Source organism: Nyctibius grandis, chromosome 3 (genome assembly GCF_013368605.1).
Source record: "Nyctibius grandis isolate bNycGra1 chromosome 3, bNycGra1.pri, whole genome shotgun sequence".
In the NCBI taxonomy this organism is placed as follows: domain Eukaryota; kingdom Metazoa; phylum Chordata; class Aves; order Nyctibiiformes; family Nyctibiidae; genus Nyctibius; species Nyctibius grandis.
This window is the reverse complement of record NC_090660.1, coordinates 112,017,744-112,037,309: the sequence shown is the minus strand read 5'-3', so window position 1 is coordinate 112,037,309 and position 19,566 is coordinate 112,017,744. Positions and strand designations below refer to the sequence as shown.

General features: G+C 40.2%; 1 protein-coding gene across 13 annotated transcripts in view; it reads left to right on the top strand.

Moving 5' to 3' along the window:
* The window catches only part of TSNARE1 (t-SNARE domain containing 1), a 533,773-nt gene that overhangs the window by 501,874 nt on the left and 12,333 nt on the right, over positions 1 to 19,566 (top strand). For 2 of the 13 annotated variants that reach the window (XM_068396753.1, XM_068396750.1), the window contains one exon: positions 14,308 to 14,381. The exons of the other annotated variants lie outside the window; for them this stretch is intronic. In XM_068396753.1, coding sequence (XP_068252854.1) covers positions 14,308 to 14,316 — 9 coding nt within the window. In that variant the 3' untranslated portion in view covers positions 14,317 to 14,381. Of the gene's footprint in view, positions 1 to 14,307; positions 14,382 to 19,566 lie in introns of those variants that run through there. 13 annotated transcript variants of the gene reach the window in all.

Here is a 19,566-nt window from a genome sequence, read left to right as displayed (position 1 = left end):
CAAACTACAGAATTACAGTTATGCACAGGAGAAAACACATCTATCTGCAGCAATTCCAGTGAGAGCAGAAATAAGTAATAGAGTTTATAGCTAAAAAATGTTGTGGTGCAGTGAATTCAAAACTCAGATCATTCACAGGTCATTTTGGAGGACTGATCCCAAGAAAGTGCCCACTACTATCACTAGAATTGTATCATGTTTTTGAATTTCAGTACATAACAGGTAATCATGTTTGTAACTGGTCGGGTTTTAAATGGCTGAAATTATAGTGGGTTTTTATCGCCTGTAGGAATCTGTCCCCCAGACACATTGTGGTGATGAAAGCTAAGAAGAAAAGTATTTTTTCATAATTTAATACCTTAGCTTCCTCAAGATCAGTAGAAAAGGTTTTTCCTGATATGGGATCCTACTGATGCCATTGTTTAATGGGATGTTTGGAGAATGGATTGAGAACAGCCCTGAGGAAAAGGACTTGGGGGTGATGTTTTTTTGTGTTGTTTGTTTTTTTTTTCCCTAACCCTAACCCTAAGAGTAATGAGATGTTGGGGCTGAGACTGACATCACAAGCACCGTGGGTGTCCCAGATCAGAAAAGTGTGGAGGGAGCCGTGTTAGTGCAGTGCCGTGCTCCCCTTGGCATGCCTTTCCCAGGCCCAGTGTCCCTGGAGCTGTAGGCTTGCTGGTTCTCTGAACCCTAACCCTAAAATAATGGGATGTTTGGGCTAAGGTTGACGTCACAAGCACCATGGATGACCCTGATAAGAAAGGTGTGGATGGAGCAATTTTGTTGCGGTGCCATGCTCTCTTGGGCATGCATTTTCCAGCCCCAGTGTCCCTGGAACTGTAGGCTTTGTGGTTTTCTGAACCCTAACCCTAACCCTAATAGTAATGGGATGTGGGGGCTGAGGCTGACGTCACAAGCACTGTGGGTTGCTCAGACTATAAAGGTGTGGATGGAGCACCGTGGCCTAACCCTAACTCTAATGGGTTGACGAGAAGCTCTACAGGAGCCAGTAATGTGCGCTTGCAGCCCAGGAGGCCAACCATATCCTGGTCTGCACCAAAAGCAGCATGGCCAGCAGGTCGAGGGAGGTGATTCTGCCTGCAGTGCTGCGTTCAGCTCTGGGGGCCCCCACATAAGATGGACATGGAGCTGTTGGAATGAGTCCAGAGGAAGCCATGAAGATGATCAGAGGGCTGGAGCACCTCTCCTATGAAGAGAGGCTGAGAGAGTTGGGGTTGTTCAGCCTGGAGAAGAGAAGGCTCCGGGGAGACCTTCTAGCAGCCTTCCAGTACCTGAAGGGGGCCTACAGGAAAGTTGGAGAGGGGCTTTTTACAAGGGCATGGAGTGATAGGACAAGGGGGAATGGTTTTAAACTGAAAGAGGGGAGATAGAGATGAGATATGAGAAAGAAATTCTTTCCTGTGAGGGTGGTGAGACACTGGCCCAGGCTGCCCAGAGAAGTTGTGGCTGCCCCCTCCCTGGCAGTGTTCAAGGCCAGGTTGGATGGGGCTTGGAGTAACCTGGTCTAGTGGAAGTTGTCCCTGCCCGTGGCAGGGGGTTGGAACTAGATGGTCTTTAAGGTCCCTCCCAACCCCAACCATTCTATGATTCTATGATTAATATTCTTTTATTTTTATCAATTATTCCAACATTTATGCAAATCCTGGGCGTTCTTAGTGTGAACTAGATCTAAACAAACAAAAAGAAAAAAAATAATATTAAGCCAAAAAAGCTGTTAAAAGACTACAAAATAAATGTAAGAAATATATGTAGTCATTTATGTAGACAAAATAAATGTAGTCAAGTTAAATACTTCAGCTTAATTTTTATTTCTTTCATTTCTTAACTTTGAATTTTTAAATGGAAATGAAGTTGGTTAACTTTCCAGTTCCCTCTATTTGCTTTTGAAAACATCAAAGCATACATATTTATCCTCTTGCTTCTTTTAATTTAATTTTTTATTTTTGGCAAAACCCCAGTGCCTTTTTTGCTGTTGTTAACAGATCTTGATCTTTTTTCATCCACAAATTCAGAAGAAAAATACCTTTCAAGCCCAATGATAACCTGTAGGTATGCCTTCTTGTTTATATACATCCTTCAAATACTAGGACATAAGCATTTTCTCTTGAAATGTTTTATTTTTCTCCAACGAGGTAACACAAGGAAAAGGATGAGAAAAAATAAAACTAAGCAACCTGTAAATTTTAATATAATAAAATTTCATGTTTAATACCTAAAAATCCAGGTTGATTAATGTCAGAGCTTCAGGGAAGAACTGCAGAGAAAAAGCATTGCTATCTAGAAAAAACAAAGCCATGGTTATATGGATGATGATACATAGTGAAGTCCACCAGCCAAACAACTTTGATGCATCCTACAATGTGTTTTTATTCTCACTCTTGTCTGCAAACACTGACATAATTTTGACATCTTCACTCTCATTGTATTTATTAAATCATATTATTTAAAAGTGCATTCATTTACCAGAATAGATTATTCAGCTCTTCCTCCTTCTTCAGTGTCTCAGAAGAAGGCAAAGCATGAGGAGATCTAAGCTGGGACATTAGAGGGACAGCTGTAATGAGAGGCATAACTGTGAGGTTAGTTAAGACTGTAACTTCCCATGCTAAATAAATTCAACCATTGCTTTCTAAGAGACACTGGGAACTTCCCTGGACTTAATCGGAAGGGAAAATAAAACCAGAAGAATCAAAAATTATTTTCGTCTTTATTAATTTGTCAAACCCAGCTTTAAGTTTGTGCCCACAAAAAGCCTCATGCTTTGGTGTGTAGATGCAGTATTGATTTTAATGGGGAGCTGTGGTAAGATCCTATGCCCAGCACATAGGAGGAGTAGGGAAGAGCATCTCGTCAACCATCGCCCCCAAGTCCTTCTCCTCAGGGCTGCTCTCAATCCATTCTCCGCCCAGCCTGTATTTGTGCTTGGGATTGCAAGCACCTAAGGTCACACAATACTCCATGCTGCCTCTTAGAGTCAGGTACTAAAAACTTTGAGACACAGAAAGTGTTTAGCACTTGACATCTCTCCAGACAGTATCAGCAGCACAGCCAGTGTCATTGGTAGCTTTAACCATCAAGGCCTTCCAAGAAAGGTGAAGAGGCCATTGAATTGCTTCGGAGAGGCTGCAAAGTGACTGCCACCAAATTGGACTTTCCAGCGTTGAGAAGATAGTATTGCTTTCATCCAAATCTCTGCAGCAAGGCTTCTGTTGAGCATCTTTAGAAGAAGTGCTGCTAAATTTCTGCTCACTTGCCTAGCTGGCAGGAAGCAGATAAAAGAACCTTCTCTTTGTATGAAGACACATTTGAAGGCTGTTTTTAGCCAGCAGGCCCTCCTGTCTGTGGGAGGATCTCAGCTGCTGTGCTCCCAAACTCTGCTATAATGGATTAACTTTCACTTGTATTTTCTCACACAGTTCATCCTGGCATGGGTTGTTCTTTTTTGCTAGAGCTGTAATGGATGAGGTAGTCTGAGAACAGGGCATGTGTGGTCCTGTCCCTGCTGACTTGCTACTTAGTGGCCTTCCCTTGAAGATGCTGGTAGGTCCATATCCTAGAAAGTGAGGGAGGCATATGGGCATGTCAGTCTGTCCTGTGTTTTTGTTCAACAAGCTCTGTATGCGTACTAAAACAAAACAGAACAAAACAACCTTTGTGATATTTGTTGGAATGGTGAAATATCTTAGATACTGGTTGAGTGTACCCTGGGAAGTGACTTTATTAAGTGGCATTGGGCAGTTCCCCATCTCTGGCATCACAAAGATACTTTTTCAGAAGGTCACAAAATACTGTGTTTGGTTTTTTGTTTTGGTTTAGTTTTTTTCCCCCTGATGCCAGCCAAGACACGCAACTGGTACATTGTACACGGGATTGGCCCTCATCTAAGCCTTGCAATTAGAGCCTGTGTTGTGGAGGCATCCTCCCGGTGCTGGACCTGTGTGACAATGGTGGCATCACCAGCAGCTGTGGTACTGCTGTTGGCTCTGTTATTGCCTTGTACAGTGAAGAGAAAATGTATTCTGAGACTGAGAATGAAGAGGCATAGAAAATGTGTGTTATAGATCCCTTATAAATTATTTTCTGGGATTTCTTCTTAGGCTCTTGCTATAGGAGGAAATAAACCTGTCCAGGAAATATCCTTGGACCTTCAAGATAAGTGGCATAGCATGGCTTGTGTCCCTGCAGCTAAACTCATTTTCTCTCCCCAAAACAAGGTGACCTCATCCATGCTGTCTGTTTGTAACAGTCCTGAACCTTGCACCGTCAAGTGACTTGAGTCAGTACTGTGAGTGCAGCTGAACCCCCTTTTAAGGGTGGCTGAGAATCTGCTGTGTCATTTCAGTGGGATTCCAAAGTGTTACCTGAGGAGAGTTATTGTGACTGATTGGAAGGCTTAGACCAGAAAGACTCAGCCCAAGAGAACATGAGAGCCATGCCATACTTCCAACCAATCTTCTGCCCAAACCTATGTAATGTAGGTCCTCCTATTTTCTGTGTGGGTGCTGCACCACTTTTTTTCTATTCTCCCTTCCTCTTTCTCCTGCTCTATGGAAACTGCAAAACTTGTCAGGGTCCATAACCATCTCCTATACGACTCCGTTTCTGCCACAGCTTTTCTATCTGCACCTAGCGACTTGTCCTGTCTGTAGATGCTCTGCAAAATGTCTGTTAAGACCAGCCTTGTCAGTATGAGCATAGATGCAAAAATCCCCTCCGGATCTCAATCAATGACACTATGAGCAGCTGCTCCTTACAATGCTCCTGTTGTCCCTGCTCAGCAGCACCAGGGAGGCAGAGGTCAGAGCAGTGACAGGGAAGCATCAGTGAGTCCTACATTAAGCAATTAGATTAAATGAAATATGAACGGTGATATTGAAGCCACAGGGAACCTTCTGCATAAGTCAAAAGAATGTTGCCACTAATGTGAAAGGTATCTCAGGTTCTCCATCGAAATGGACAGACTGGTTTATTTTTAAAGCAGCCTCGACAAAACTAATATATTGTAATTGCTAACCTCCAGTGGCAACTGGTTCCACCAACATGAAGCGTAAGAATCCCCTAAAGGCACATCCTATTGAGTTATATCTAACACACTGGGAGAAGCAATGAGCCTTCAGCGGTGGGCTGCAAACCAAGATGAGCCTTACAAAGGAAGAACAGCCAGCTGTGTAGTTAGGTTCCTTTGCCAAAGTGGAATCTAACCAGAGAGGAGCTCTTTGGCATTTGGATTTAAATAGACTGTTCCCAAAAATGTGTGGCATGGTGTAAAGCACCTAAAAAAAAAGAAAACAAGAGAGCTGTCATGTCTGAATGAAGCATTTCACATTCACAGTTTGACTTCCAATGTGGTCTGGTGGTACTTTAAAATGAAACAATACCTGACATGTGAAAGTTACCGCTTTTCCACATACATGTAACTTAAATTTTATCTGTTAAGAAAAAATAATCATGTGATTCAGTAGCAATGCAGGGGTGTGTTTCATGTGAATTGAGTATAATCTATATATGCAAAGATATAGAACTTCAAAAGAACTATAAGGTTAAAAAACTAAACTAACGGTTAGCAAACATCAAAATTAATATTGCTTATGTAACTTATTTCAGTTCTCTTGTGTATATATTTTGGTATGATATAAACTTTGTGATCTAATTCATGTGACATTATACACAGGATGGTGAGTGGTCAGTGACCAATCATTTGTCCTCCTCACCTTCACCAACATGCGCTCACAGGTCTTATTTACTGCACACCAGTCAAATCCTGTTCTGAATGTAAAGTTAATTACTTCATTGTGAGCTTCCATGTCTCACTTAGCCATAGCATATCTGAATCTATCTCCTGAATGTCCCTTTTATGTGGGAAGACATTTCTCGGATTTTATGAATGAAGACCTGAAGTGCAGAGGTGTTATTGTCAAAAGTGACTGCTAGAGTTTGGATGCCAAATTCTGCGTGCTTATGGCCTGTTTTTTTCAGAGCTGAGCTAGATGATTGTATGTTCAGAACAGATTTTAGTAGCAGATGTGCATGCCCAGAAGCTTTGAAGAAACCCAAAGGTTTTGATGGTTGCTTGCCCTGTGAGTGGAAGGCAAGGGAAGCATGGAAGAGGCATTCCCTTTGCCTACATTTCTGGTGAGTTTGTGAGATGAAGACAGGAGTAACTGGATGGGTCATACTTCATGCAGGTGACATTTGTAAAGAATTTTAAATTCCTGAACAATTTAGAAGTGTACATCCTTATGGTTACAGTGAGCATATGCAAATATAGCCTTGCATCTTGGCCAAATGTATTTTTCAGATGAGTGACAAAAGCCATATTCTTGATGCCATTGCCAGTATCAGTTCCCTATTTGAAAAATGGTTACATTATAATTTCTCAGCAAAGCATGTAAATAATATTTTAGTATTAGGGGAGAAAAAGTAAAGTTTCATCAGTTTACTGAGTTTGCATCTCAATAAGGTGATCTATGGTAATCAACAAGTAAAGAATGACCCTCATTGAAAGGCAGGTAAAGATACACATGATGTTTCAAGCATTTCTGGCAGCTAGTAATTCTGGGTAAGCTCATTTAAATCGTTATGTGCCCCCTTATGGCATCATCAATGAGGTTATTAAAGCTAAGGTTATATAGAGCAATGGATACACTAGCACATTACAAACTTGGCAGAAGAAGAAGAGAAGAAAAAAAAAAATGTCAGCAAAACAGAGAGAAAAAGAAGGCAAAAAATGCCAAGATTTTGACAAAGCCAATTCATTTCTCCTGTTATTCAGAGATAACCAGTGATCGAACATCTACGATAAACTGTGTGAAAATGGCGATAAATCCTTGGGGAGCAGAAACTCAAGCTTGAAATAAATGTAGGCAACTTCAGCATAAAACGTGGAAACACTGTACTATCTAATTATAGAATAAATGCATGCAAAACAAATGGTACTAAAATACATGGGTCACTGTCTTCAACAGCTGTTGTAACAGAATTTTGAGCTTTTTATTATCCACTTCTGTGATAAAAACGTAGTTCTATCATCTGCTTGTTGTGCAGCTCTTTGTGAGCCATTTCAACTTCTCATGGCTTAATTCACTTTCTTCAAGATGCCTGTAAGGACTCTTAAACTATCATCTCTTACATTAACCACCTGAAACCCAAAACACGGCAAAATTCCTCTGGGATGAAAGCCTGAGTATTTCATTCCCCAACTCCAGCAAAGTTTTTATTAACAACTCACTGTACCTGGAATCATACATTGATTATGGGAGTAGGAGTGTGGAGGAGACCTTCTGGCCTCTTCTGAAACAGAAGATATGACTTCTGTGTTTAAGAATTTTGCCTCTTCTTTGCAAACTCCTTTGACTGTGAAAATAACTGAATTTGTAGCTTTTCCTTACACTGTGACTCCCATTCTGAGTAGCACCATTTCAGAGTAGAAAAGGTTATGCACTGTCTGACTTGCTCAGGCCTGCGTAAAATCTTATGAGCACAGCATGTAAGGGTAAATGGTAGAAAAAAATCCTTTTAGATAAGAATGTATACAAACGTCACAAGAGGTGAAGGTGAAAAATGATCTCTAAGGCCATCATGCTGCCACAGTACAGTCATTCCGCATGATGCTGTGGAGGGAGGGTCATGTCTGACTCAGGTGCTATTGTGAAGTTATTTGTGTAGTTTTGTCATAAACGTATCTTGCTGCAGGTCTTTCACCTCTGCCCTCTTCTGGAACACTATCAGTTTACATGTCAACTTTTATTCTTACTCTTCAGCCTATAACCTCCTTGGCTTGAGTTAGACTGGAAACACAGAAGAAGAGCATCACTGAGCTGTGATGCAGATATTCAAAATGAAATGCAGGCGACTCTAAACGTAAGATGAAAATACTTCCTCCCCAACCCTGATCAAACTATCATTTCATACTAATCTCTAATTCCCAGAGGTTTTTTTTTTAAAACTATTGACACTGAAGGTGTGATATCCTTTCAAATTTCTTTTGAATGTTTTTGCATTAAGGTGGATAACGTTATTATCTGCAACTCTAGCCAATTGCTCTGCTATGACCTGAATGGCATTACAGGGCAGTGGGTTTCACAGTCCAGATATAGGTGTACAGTGTGGGATTTGTCAGTCATTTTGAATACAGCTTTTCAGTATAATAAAATTTATTCTTACCTTGTATTTCTATACAATTCTGAATTAATTCTGAGTTGTAAATTAACTTTGAAAAATGTGATTATTTTACATGCTGTTAACTACATTACCTTGCCATTGAATTTGCATAATAAACCTCCAATCTTTTTCTCTTGTTTGGGAGAGTGTTTTTCTCTCACCGATCATTCCATCACCACACATCTCTTGACCTCATTCTGTTTTGTGCTCTAAATGATCAACCTGCCACTTCTATTTTTACATTTGCCTGTTGTTCCAAAATCTTACACATTCGAAATCACTTGCAAAAATTAAAAACATTACACTTTTCATCTTTCCCCATGAGTCAGTCCCTCAGTCTTGCTTCAATATTTGTTGTACTTGTTTAGACATTTGTGCACCTATGTTGGTGTAAAGAGGAAAAGTGATCTGAACTTTAAAAGAGGACACGTGTCAGTTGGGCTAGATGATCCCTGTAGGACCCTTCTTAGTCAACTAAGTACTAAGTAAAATTACTCTCTCAGTCTTGGACTGGCCTCACAAATAAACGTTGTTTTGAGGTTTTTACTGATGTAGAGCTGTAAAGCAGCCATGGAATGGCTGATCTGCTTTCTTAATTCTAAACAAATGAAAGGCGTTTCTTCTACTTTTACTTACTGTTTAGCTTCAACAATGTCACAGTTACTTCCTTTCCTTTTAACCTTTTGTTATACTCCAACGCCTCAAGTGGTTAGGACAACAACTTCAGCTGATTTGTAATGCTCCAGAGTAATTTGTGGCCATTTGTCATTTCTGGACAGCTTTTCAGCTGTGTAAGGTAAAGTATTCAGAAGCAATTCTGCAGCCTTCATGTCTCTGGGAAGTTTGCATAGGTCTGTACTTACTCCTTTAGGTGCCAAAGTACCTTCAAAAACTTTACCTTAGCAGGATTTCTACTGAAATTGATGTGTTGGCTGGTACATGGTTTCATGGCTGAATGCTCATAGCATATCAAGACAACTTCAAGAGCCTTAGTGCTGGAAAAAAATCTGAAAGCAATTAGATGAAGGGAATTTCATAGCTTTGCCATTACCGCAACCTCTGCTATTCTTAGTACATTTTTATTTTGCACAGTGAGTCACACAAATGCAGTGAGAAACAACAAAGAGGACGTCAAGTTCCATTACTGTAGTAAGATGGTGGATGACAAGGGCATCTGGTTGATAGAACAGTACAGAAAATTGCACTTTGTCTGGCAATTAAGGGAACAAAACAGAAAAAAAAGTCACTGTCCTATTTCTGTTTAACTTCAAAAAATACATATAATTTCTGCCTGGGGAAGTTCTGTAGGTGGCTGCCTGCCTTCTAGTCCTGCTTAAGCAACATTTTGTGTTCAAAGTGACAGAGTAAACCAGGTGATGAAATATTAGTCTCACTAAAGTCCTATGTTTTTTTTGGTTTTGCTGTTAAAAATAAAAAATTCCTATTGCTGACTAGTTTCAGCTTGGGAGTTGATGTAACCACTCATGATAGGATATCGTTTTTTAATGAACTTTGCAGCTAGTTGGTATTTGGCACCAGAAGGACTGAGTGATGCTGCAGACACAGTAAATCCAAGTCCTTTTTTTTTCAGAGTTGAAATCAAAAGCCAAACTTCTGTGCTGCTTTTAAAAAATCTAAACCAAACCGCAGATCCCTGTCCTGTACTCCACTAAGGCTGATCACCGTACCTTCAGCTACCAGAATAGGAACAAAGATAGTAATTTTGTAACACAACATTTTCCACATTTTTACAAGTTCACTAACTCAGTAATCAAAAGGGAATTTTGAATGAGTTATTCTAAACAATTTTATTTCAAGCTGTAATTAATATTTTCGGGTTTTTTTTCCTTTTTCTTAGTCATTTTTAAAAACATGGTTTCCTTCTCTGAACTGAACACAAACCAAATCAGTGTGACTTAATATTAAATCCAATGAGCTTTCATTTATTTTCACAAATGGAGTGGAATTCAAAGTAAGTTTTGGCCACTTTGTGCCAAGGTAGAGGTCACACAGACCGTGCAGTCTGCTGTGATGAAGCTACAGAAAGCAATAACAGCAGCAGAACTGGGTGAATTGAGACTCAAATTAGATAGATCTTACATTTCCAGTAGTTTCTCAGGTTTTTAATTACATTATTAAAACGTGTGATCATCCCCCTGCACTCAGCACTGGTGAGGCTGCACCTCGAATACTGTGTTCAGTTTTGGGCCCCTCACTACAAGAAAGACGTTGAGGTGCTGGAGAGAGTCTAAAGAAGAGCAACGAAGCTGGTGAAGGGTCTGGAGCACAAGTCTGATGAGAAGTGGCTGAGGGAACTGGGGTTGTTTAGTCTGGAGAAAAGGAGGCCCAGGGGAGACCTTGTCTCTCTCTACAACTACCTGAAAGGAGGTTGTAGTGAGGTGGGTGTCAGTCACTTCTCCCAGGTAACAAGCAATATGAGAAGAGGAAATGGCCTCAAGTTGTGCCAGAGGAGGTTTAGATTGGGTATGAGGAAAAATTTCTTCACTGAAAGGGTTATCAAGCATTGGAACAGGCTGCCCAGGGAAGTGGTTGAGTCACAATCCCTGAAGGTATTTAAAAGATGTGTAGATGTGGTGCTTAGGAACATGGTTTAGTGGTGGCCTTGGCAGTGTTAGGTTACTGGTTAGACTTGATGATCTTAAAGGTCTTTTCGATTCTATGTTTCTATGATATTATCACTTAATCGTTCTTAACGACTTTATATGTAACAAGACCGTGCTAAAAGAGAAAATATAGTAGACACTCTATTCTCTCCTTCTTCCAAATGTTTTATGAAAAGAAGAGGAAAGCACTCCACAATTCGCCCTTATTTTAAGGTCTCAAGGAGACCCTGGGAGTCATACAAAATCCTCATCCACCTGGATTTTGGGGGTTTTCCAGTAGGATAAGAGAGATTTTCAGGCACTTACATCCTTGGAATAAGGTGTTGAGGAATGTGGGCTTAAGGATCTATTTCAAAAGGTTTACTAAGTAATTACTCTAGCTCTTCATCCTCACTTTTCATCTGGAAACTTCTGCCCCGCTATGGATTTGGCATTACTGTCCTCAGCTCAGTATCTTCTCATGCTTAGCTTAAATTATTAGCTGGAAATTACTGTAATGGCATGAACTGTTTCCCTAAATCAGTTTTGGGGGCAGTAACTCTCGGCAGAACATCACTGAAGCTTTCCTATCACCATAGGTGTTCCCTATTGTAAAACACTTAAGCGAGACCTGGACTGTCCAGTTTCAAGTTTGTCACTCCAGGTTCCATGTGGTGCTTCTGGATCTCGACAGTGCATTTGGTAGCCCAGTCCATCCCTAAAACAGGAGTAATAGATAGGAAGTTATATTCGTCAGAGATAAGGCAATAGCCAGACTTCCCTCCAACCAATAAGACCAGTGAGTTTTCATTTATGTTCGTATAAATGTTACAATGTAGTATATATTTAGTGTCCATGGGCTAAAAAAATACATGGCTTTATGGCACAGCATAAACAGTGCAGAAAAGTGAGTGAAAGTAGAAGAAAATGCCTGTCAACTCCAAATGAACTGTCAACTCCACAAAGCCACTTCTAGCATGTTACACCAGAGCCCATGACAGATGTTTCTCTTTCAAGCTGTCTCTTTGAGGTCTCTTACTCAAATATGACATGAAGGCAATACAGGAGAAGGCTTTCAAATGCAAATATGAGGAGGGAAATGGCATATGGCAGAAGGTGATGGATGTGCTTTTGAAGGAATATTTAGCTTTTCTTTTATATATCATTTCATGAATATGTCAAAGTTTGAGGCTCGGGTGATGTTGGTTAAGGTAACCCATGTAGCTGTGAATTCTTCAAGGGAAAATTTGCTTCAGCAAAAGGTCTTTTTATTTTTTTTTTTTTAAGTGTGGTTTTACAGGGTTTGGAAGTCACTCTTTTCGGTTTAGAAAGAGGTTCTACAAAGGAAATGTAGTTCTTACACTGGCGGTGCTTTAAAAAAAGAGAAAAGCATCAGGTAAAAGTATGGCATTACTAGGAATTTCTGTCCTGATTGTGAAATTTGAAAAATGAGAAGCTACCAAGTTACACAAACATGTTATGCATTTCCAGAGCTGATTAGCGTATATTGGAGGGGAGTAAATTACACTAATTTCTAAATAGAAATTTTAATTGTCGACCTTTTTGTTTCAAGGCATGAAGTGCTCATTAGCATCAGGAAAGAATTTCTTCTGTCTTGATCCCCGGACGGGGAAAAAAAGGGAAATCTATTTCCCCTTTCTTCTTCAAGTCCTTTCTTAAAACATCCTCTGTAATGCTTATCCAAAAAAATAGCCCAAGATAAATAATTATATTTAGGTGTATTTTGAATGTTTCAAATTATATGAATAGTGAATCAGAATTGCTTCAATTTCCAAAAGTTCTATTCCAGTTTTATGTTAGGGCTAATATTATAGCCTTTGTATGGTTTTCTGGACTATACTTTGGAGGTCAACCTATGGTTGAATATGGTTTTTTCTTTCCTGTTGGGATTGCTATGTGTCCTTTTTCCACTATACTGAAGATGCCTCAAGCCTGGAGCATATAATTTTGTCACTGAGCTGTGCGGAGATTCCCATGTGACCTGTATTCTGACATTTACAGTAATGGCAAATTAATATTTCATGTTACAAAATTTTGCTTCAACACGATTTTTATACCATATAGTCACCAACCTTAAATATCTGTGAAATTTACAAGAAGTAAGAATATATAGGTATATATAAAGATTAGTGCATCTCCTTCACCATGTCATTTAAATGTTACTCTTGTTTTATACAATTTTCAGGGCAGATAGCAATAAACTTTGAACACATTTTTCAAGAAATATTCCAAACACCTTGATTAATTGAAAGTTTATTTGCTGCACCTTGCCTTCCAAATATGTATGGCAGTAAATATACCTGAAGTGATTTTTTTGTTTTATTTTGGTCTATGTAAAAATGTTCATTTTTAGAAACAAAATGCAATGATATAGGCGAGGACTATCCGTATGCATTGCAATCACTCTTTTGTAGTCATACAGACTTTCACTCCTCCAAATAGCAGGATGGTCTCAATCTGTTTCTATTACTGGATTTCTGTTGTATTTCTCTCCAGCCTTATAGAAGTATAATACTTCTGCAAAATACAGCTCTAAGAGTACCTGAGAGATCTGGATTTTGTTATAATGTAACTGTAGAAATGATGAAATATATAGAAAATTGGGATTTCTTTTTCAATACTTTCCTTGGGACTCCAACCAGTTTTGGAGATCGAAAGTGAAATACTACCATAATAATAAATAAAATCCTTACATAAGCAGAAACAGGGAGTTTTCATCACAAACAATCAAACAGCTCACAAGTCATTAAAAGGATTATTACAGTTGAAGGTAAAGGAATTCTCTGTTTCTGTTTTTCCCAAGTATTTCTTCCATGCAAGGGCAAATATTTTCTGTCAGCATTTTGAAACATGATACATTATTTAGATTTATCTTTGTTATCCTTGATTCATTTTTTCTCACAGAAGAAATGTAAAATGGGGCTCATGAAAACTTTTGCCTTTGAATAAAGTGTTGCTGATTTGAAATGGTTGAAAGACATGGATTTAGAGAAAGTACTATATCAACATCTAAATTTAAAAGGCTAAATTAATCCTACTTGTAATTCAGTCGAGGTGTAGACTCTGTAACAACTGCTGCATTGCATTTCTCTTGGATGGATGGGTAGATGGATGGATGGATGGATGGATGGATGGATATGACCCAGGATTTTTTATTTATATTGTCTCTGTAGTGACTTTTAAACATTGCTATAGAGCAACAGAAGTAATTTCAAGCACAGTAGAAAGCAAATATTAGAATCCCTAGGCCTAATTCTCATTAACTTTAAATCCATTTTACACCAGTCTCACAGTGAATTGGGGCCATAAACTGAATTACATGAAGCGTAAAACATTTCTAGTGTGAGAACCAGACCTTCTGTATTTACAGCAGTATTACAATCAACCTCACAAAGATGGTACAACACTTCGTGCAATAATGCTGGCTTTCCCATTTCTAACAGAGGGTTCATCCCAGCTGCCTTCTGTCTCTCAGGTTGGAAATTCCTCTTCCTTTCAGGTTGTATGATGTTGGACAAGCTAGAAAAGGTACATGAAAAGAATTACAGAATCACACAGAATCACAGAATCAACCAGGTTGGAAGAGACCTCTGGGATCATCGAGTCCAACCATTGCCCTGACACCACCATGGCAACTAGACCATGGCACTAAGTGCCATGTCCAGTCTTTTCTTAAACACCTCCAGAGATGGTGACTCCACCACCTCCCTGGGCAGCCCATTCCAATGTCTAATGACCCTTTCTGAAAAGAAATTCTTCCTAATGTCCAACCTGAACCTCCCCTGGCGAACAAAGCTTGAGGCTGTGTCCTCTTGTCCTATCACTAGTTGCCTGGGAGAAGAGGCGGACTCCCACTTCACTACAATCTCCCTTCAGGTAGATGTAGATTGCAATAAATTCTGCAATAAAAAGCAAATACATTGCTAAAACTGTGTTATTGTCTCCATTAGTCCCATGATGGATTAAGGAACATCCTACCCCTGTGTATAGTTCATACGCAATAATTTCTTCTCAATTATTTAGTGCAACCTAAGAAAAACAGGACTGGCCAGGTAGGCCATTCAAGTACATACCTCTCTGCCATTGCTTTCCATGTGGGGGCTTAGAAACTAATTCCGTGCATGGAGATGACTGAGAGTGCACCTTATGTCACTGAACAAATTCACAACGTAATCTCTGCCTTTATATCATCAGTTCTTTAGGAAATTCTGGAAGCAGTGAAAAGCATGTTATATTTCAGTATTTCCTTTTATCTGGACAATGCGATGATTTTTCCAGCTATTAGCAATGTCAGATCTAAGGGGAAGTAGTGGATCCATGGTGAGGTGAGGGAAGGCAGAAAATAGTAGTCAGATGTGCTATTACATACATTATATTACTGGATGGTCGCACTCAAAGAGTTGTGGTCAACGGCTCGATGTCCAAGTGGACACCAGTGACGAGTGGCGTTCCTCAGGGGTCGGTATTGGGACCGGTCCTGTTTAACATCTTTGTCGGAGACATGGACAGTGGGATTGAGTGCGCCCTCAGCAAGTTTGCCAACAACACCAAGCTGTGTGGTGTGGTCGACACGCTGGAGGGAAGGGATGCCATCCAGAGGGACCTGGACAGGCTTGAGAGCTGGGCCTGTGCGAACCGCATGAAGTTCAACAAGGCCAAGTGCAAGGCCCTGCATGTGGGTCGGGGCAATCCCAAGCACAAATCCAGGCTGGGCTGAGAATGGATTGAGAGCAGCCCTGAGGAGAAGGACTTGGGGGTGATGGTTCATGCGAAGCTCACCATGAGCTGGCAATGTGCGCTTGCAGCCCAGAAAGCCAACCGTATCCTGGGCTGCATCAAAAGCAGCATGGCCAGCAGGTCGAGGGAAGGGATTCTGCCCCTCTACTCTGCTCTCGTGAGACCCCAACTAGAGTACTGCGTCCAGCTCTGGGGCCCCCAACATAAGAAGGACATGGAGCTGTTGGAATGAGTCCAGAGGAGGCCACGAAGATGATCAGAGCGCTGGAGCACCTCTTCTGTGAAGACAGGCTGAGAGAATTGGGGCTGTTCAGCCTGGAGAAGAGAAGGCTCCAGGGAGACCTTCTAGCAGCCTTCCAGTACCTGAAGGGGCTACAGGAAAGCGGGAGAGGGACTTTTTACAAGGGTATGTAGTGATAGGACGAGGGGTAACGGTTTTAAACTAAAAGAGGGGAGATTTAGATTAGATCGTAGGAAGAAATTCTTTCCTGTGAGGGTGGTGAGACACTGGAACAGGTTGCCCAGAGAAGCTGTGGCTGCCCCCTCCCTGGCAGTGTTTAAGGCCAGGTTGGATGGGGCTTGGAGCAACCTGGTCTAGAGGAAAGGTGTCCCTGCCCATGGCAGTGGGGTTGGAACTAGATGATCTTTAAGGTCCCTTCCAATGAAACCATTCTATGATTTTATGATTCTATGATATCAACGCTACCCCTTTCAGGAGCTGCTGTTGTATATAAGTCTGATGATGGAAAATCATGAAAGTTTGGGAGAGAAACTCTAGATTAGTCATTGACACAAATAAATAAAATGAAAAAAAAATGAAAACAAATAAACGGGGTACCTCCAGTCAAAAATCTTCAAAGTGTTAGGTAAAAGGCAATTTTAGTATAAGAACTGATAATGATCTAAGAACATAATCTGATAACATGTCTAGCATGACTCACTGGGCCCATTGAAAGACTTGCAAGGTGACAGTCATGAGTAGACCTAATTTGCCCACACAGGCATTCAAATCTGACATCGATCTACAGTCAGTTTGGGAAATAAAATTTGAAGTAAACAGAGACATCTTAATACATTTTCATATACTGTTTCTTGGAGTTAAAATTCAGTAGAATCCAATATGAAAGTTGTGCTTTGTTGGAAACATTTAGCTTTGCCTTTTTAAAATACTGAACTGTTGCAGAGAATAATGAATAACAATGAAAAAACCTACGTTAATTATAATTTTCTTCCTAAGGAATTCAGATGAAAGATTAAAATAACAAGAGAGTTTCTTAATAAAGGAATTAATGCTCTGAGAATGCATTCACAGGACATTGTTTTTTATGGTACACAGATGGACATCAGAAGTTGCAACAAATAATAAAAAATCACTGATTAAGTAAATATTTAATACATCATGTGGATTCACGGTTTCTATAGAACAAGACACTGAATTTTACACACTGAATTTTATCAAGAGCACATATAGCATACTTTAAGTGTCATGTATCCTTGCAGCAAAAATATATGAGCTGCTGTAAGTACATAACCCTGGGTGATACAGTCACAGAATTGGTACAGTAATGTTAGCAGAGCAAATTATCTAGACTGCCTTGTTGGATGGTGCAGCCACACTGGTGCTAATTTGAAATCTCCTCCATTCATTTCAAAACCCAGTGGCTCTGCGTGCTGTGCTTTCACATTGCCCTAGAAAGAGGTCCCTATCAAGCCCTGGAAGACAAAAGATTGCCACCAAGTTCCCACTGGGCTTTTGAGACAAGTTAGACTTTCCCTGAGAAGTGGGAAACAAATGCATGTGATGAAAGGAATGCTATTTATGGAAGTACTGTAAGGCAAAGAGGGGAAGGGGTGACAGGTATCATGTACCATTTTGGCTCAGGCACCAAAGCCACGATCATCTTAGAACCTTGACACTTCTCCAGAAGAGGAAACGGCAGCCATCCAAACAAATTTGGAAAATATTAAACCATGTAGCAACCATAATGTAAATGGAATCATATTACTTTAGCCCTATGGTCCCTCTGGCTGTTAGTCTTATTTTGAGAAAGCAATACCTGCAATTAAAACTACAGTCTTACCAGATCAGCACCTATCTGAAAGCTAGATATCCCAATAAATGGCTTATTTTCAAATAACCCTCTCTTTTCTGACTCTTTGGAGTTTATATTCACCATGTTTCCTCTTCAACATGCTATGACACCGACTTTCTCTTCTGAGGTCTTCTAGCCATTTTTTGATACAGCCCAATCTTGTTGAGATTGTAATATACACTGTGACCATGACCCTGGGAGGGGGAGGAGGTACAGCAGAAGCAACACTGTAAAAACTTGAATCCTACTCCTAAACTCATGCAAATATTGGTTGGGCGAGCAAACTCTGAAATCAGTGGTTGTATTTCTGCCTTAAGAATGACCCCCTCACATAGTAACTCTGCTGAGAAAAGGTTTGTGATCAGTGAGTCTGAGTCCAAGGCTTTGAAAACAACAGTTCTTTCTAGGACAGAAACAAGACCTCTGGCTGTTTTGAGCAGAAATCGAAGAGTTCAATAAGAATTCATCCTTTGTCTTTCTGTCTTGATTTGCTTTCCTTACACTTTCTTTCATTCTCCCCTCTGCTCCAACCCCAGTATCTAGCATGCACCCATCAGTTAAAATATAAAAAGGGCTCCCTCTGCTAGTATCTGTTAAAGTGCCATATGGCTGAGGTATAGCCTTAGGTGGTGAGCACCACAGAGTGCATCTCTGAGTGGACAGCGATTTCTGCATTTGAGGTTTAATTAGGTAGGTGCTTTTTAAGTAGCATCACAGTTTCTCCTTAAATATTTACTATTGCTCAGCAAAGAAATAAAAAAAGAAGATGAAGCTGGTCTAAAATACAGCCTGACATGTGTCAATTAGTGTTCCCATCCTTCTCATAATTATTCACATCTCCTTCTTCTTCACTGTTGGGAATAGCAGGCAAAGTGGTCTCCTGGGTGTACATGATCCCTCCCACCCCGGTCTGCCCAGCTTTGCCTACTTCATTGCTGCTGCTACAGATATGCTGGTGCTCTGGGTTACACAGCACCATCTGTTACAGAGGAGGAACGAGTTGTTTATTTCAAGATGCAGCTGCAATGTAGCATTATTGAGGGGAGGGGGGGGAGAGCTAGAGGAATTGTGTGCTTTTAGATGTCACTTAAAGTGACAGACTAGGGTGTCATGCTGCAGAAATCTACCACCTCCAAACAAGGAATTCCAAACTAGGAATCCAGTGCAGTGAAGGCAAAAGACCCCTAAAGAGACACCTGGCAAAGTGTAATTTAGGTTATTCTGATCCTCCCAACTGCTGCCAACTGCAGGTCAAGAACAGAGCAGAAAACTGGTGATAAATATTACAGATTTGTTATTTCTTTCCTTGTTTGTGTGCTTTTTCAATGCTGTCAGGGGTGAATTTTAGTATCTGAGGAGAGAGGAATACTGCCTGCTTGGTGCACGTGAGGATGTGTAGGTTTCTGCTCAGTCACACTAAATATGACATCTAGTAACATCACTCTGGAAAAGGCAGTGGGCAGTGCCAAAATTCATTGCTAATTGTTTTTTCTAGGAGATCTCGATTGTGCTGGATGGAGAAGACTGTGCAGTAACTACCACAATTATTCTGCTTTTCAAATAACTCTAGAGAGATAACGATAACTCAAAAATCTCTTTCCATTCCATGGATTCATAGTAATTCCCTACAGTTTACTCTCTCGTACTTTGTCTAGACTAGTTTTTCACTTTTATGTTAAGCGTGTCAAAGACCTCAGTCACTGTGGTATCCAAGATATGTTAAAAATACCTAAATGGATATCCCTTTTTTCTTCCTCTGCCTTTCATTTAATAGACTTTAGCTGCAAAAAGGCTTCTTTGATACGCAAAAGTTCTCTCTGTGTCTCCTGGAGCCCTTAAATACTTCATCTCCCCTCTTTTGTCTGTTAATCCCTTATAGCACTACATGCTAAAGAGTAAGTAAAATCTTAATCATTTCCGTTCACGTA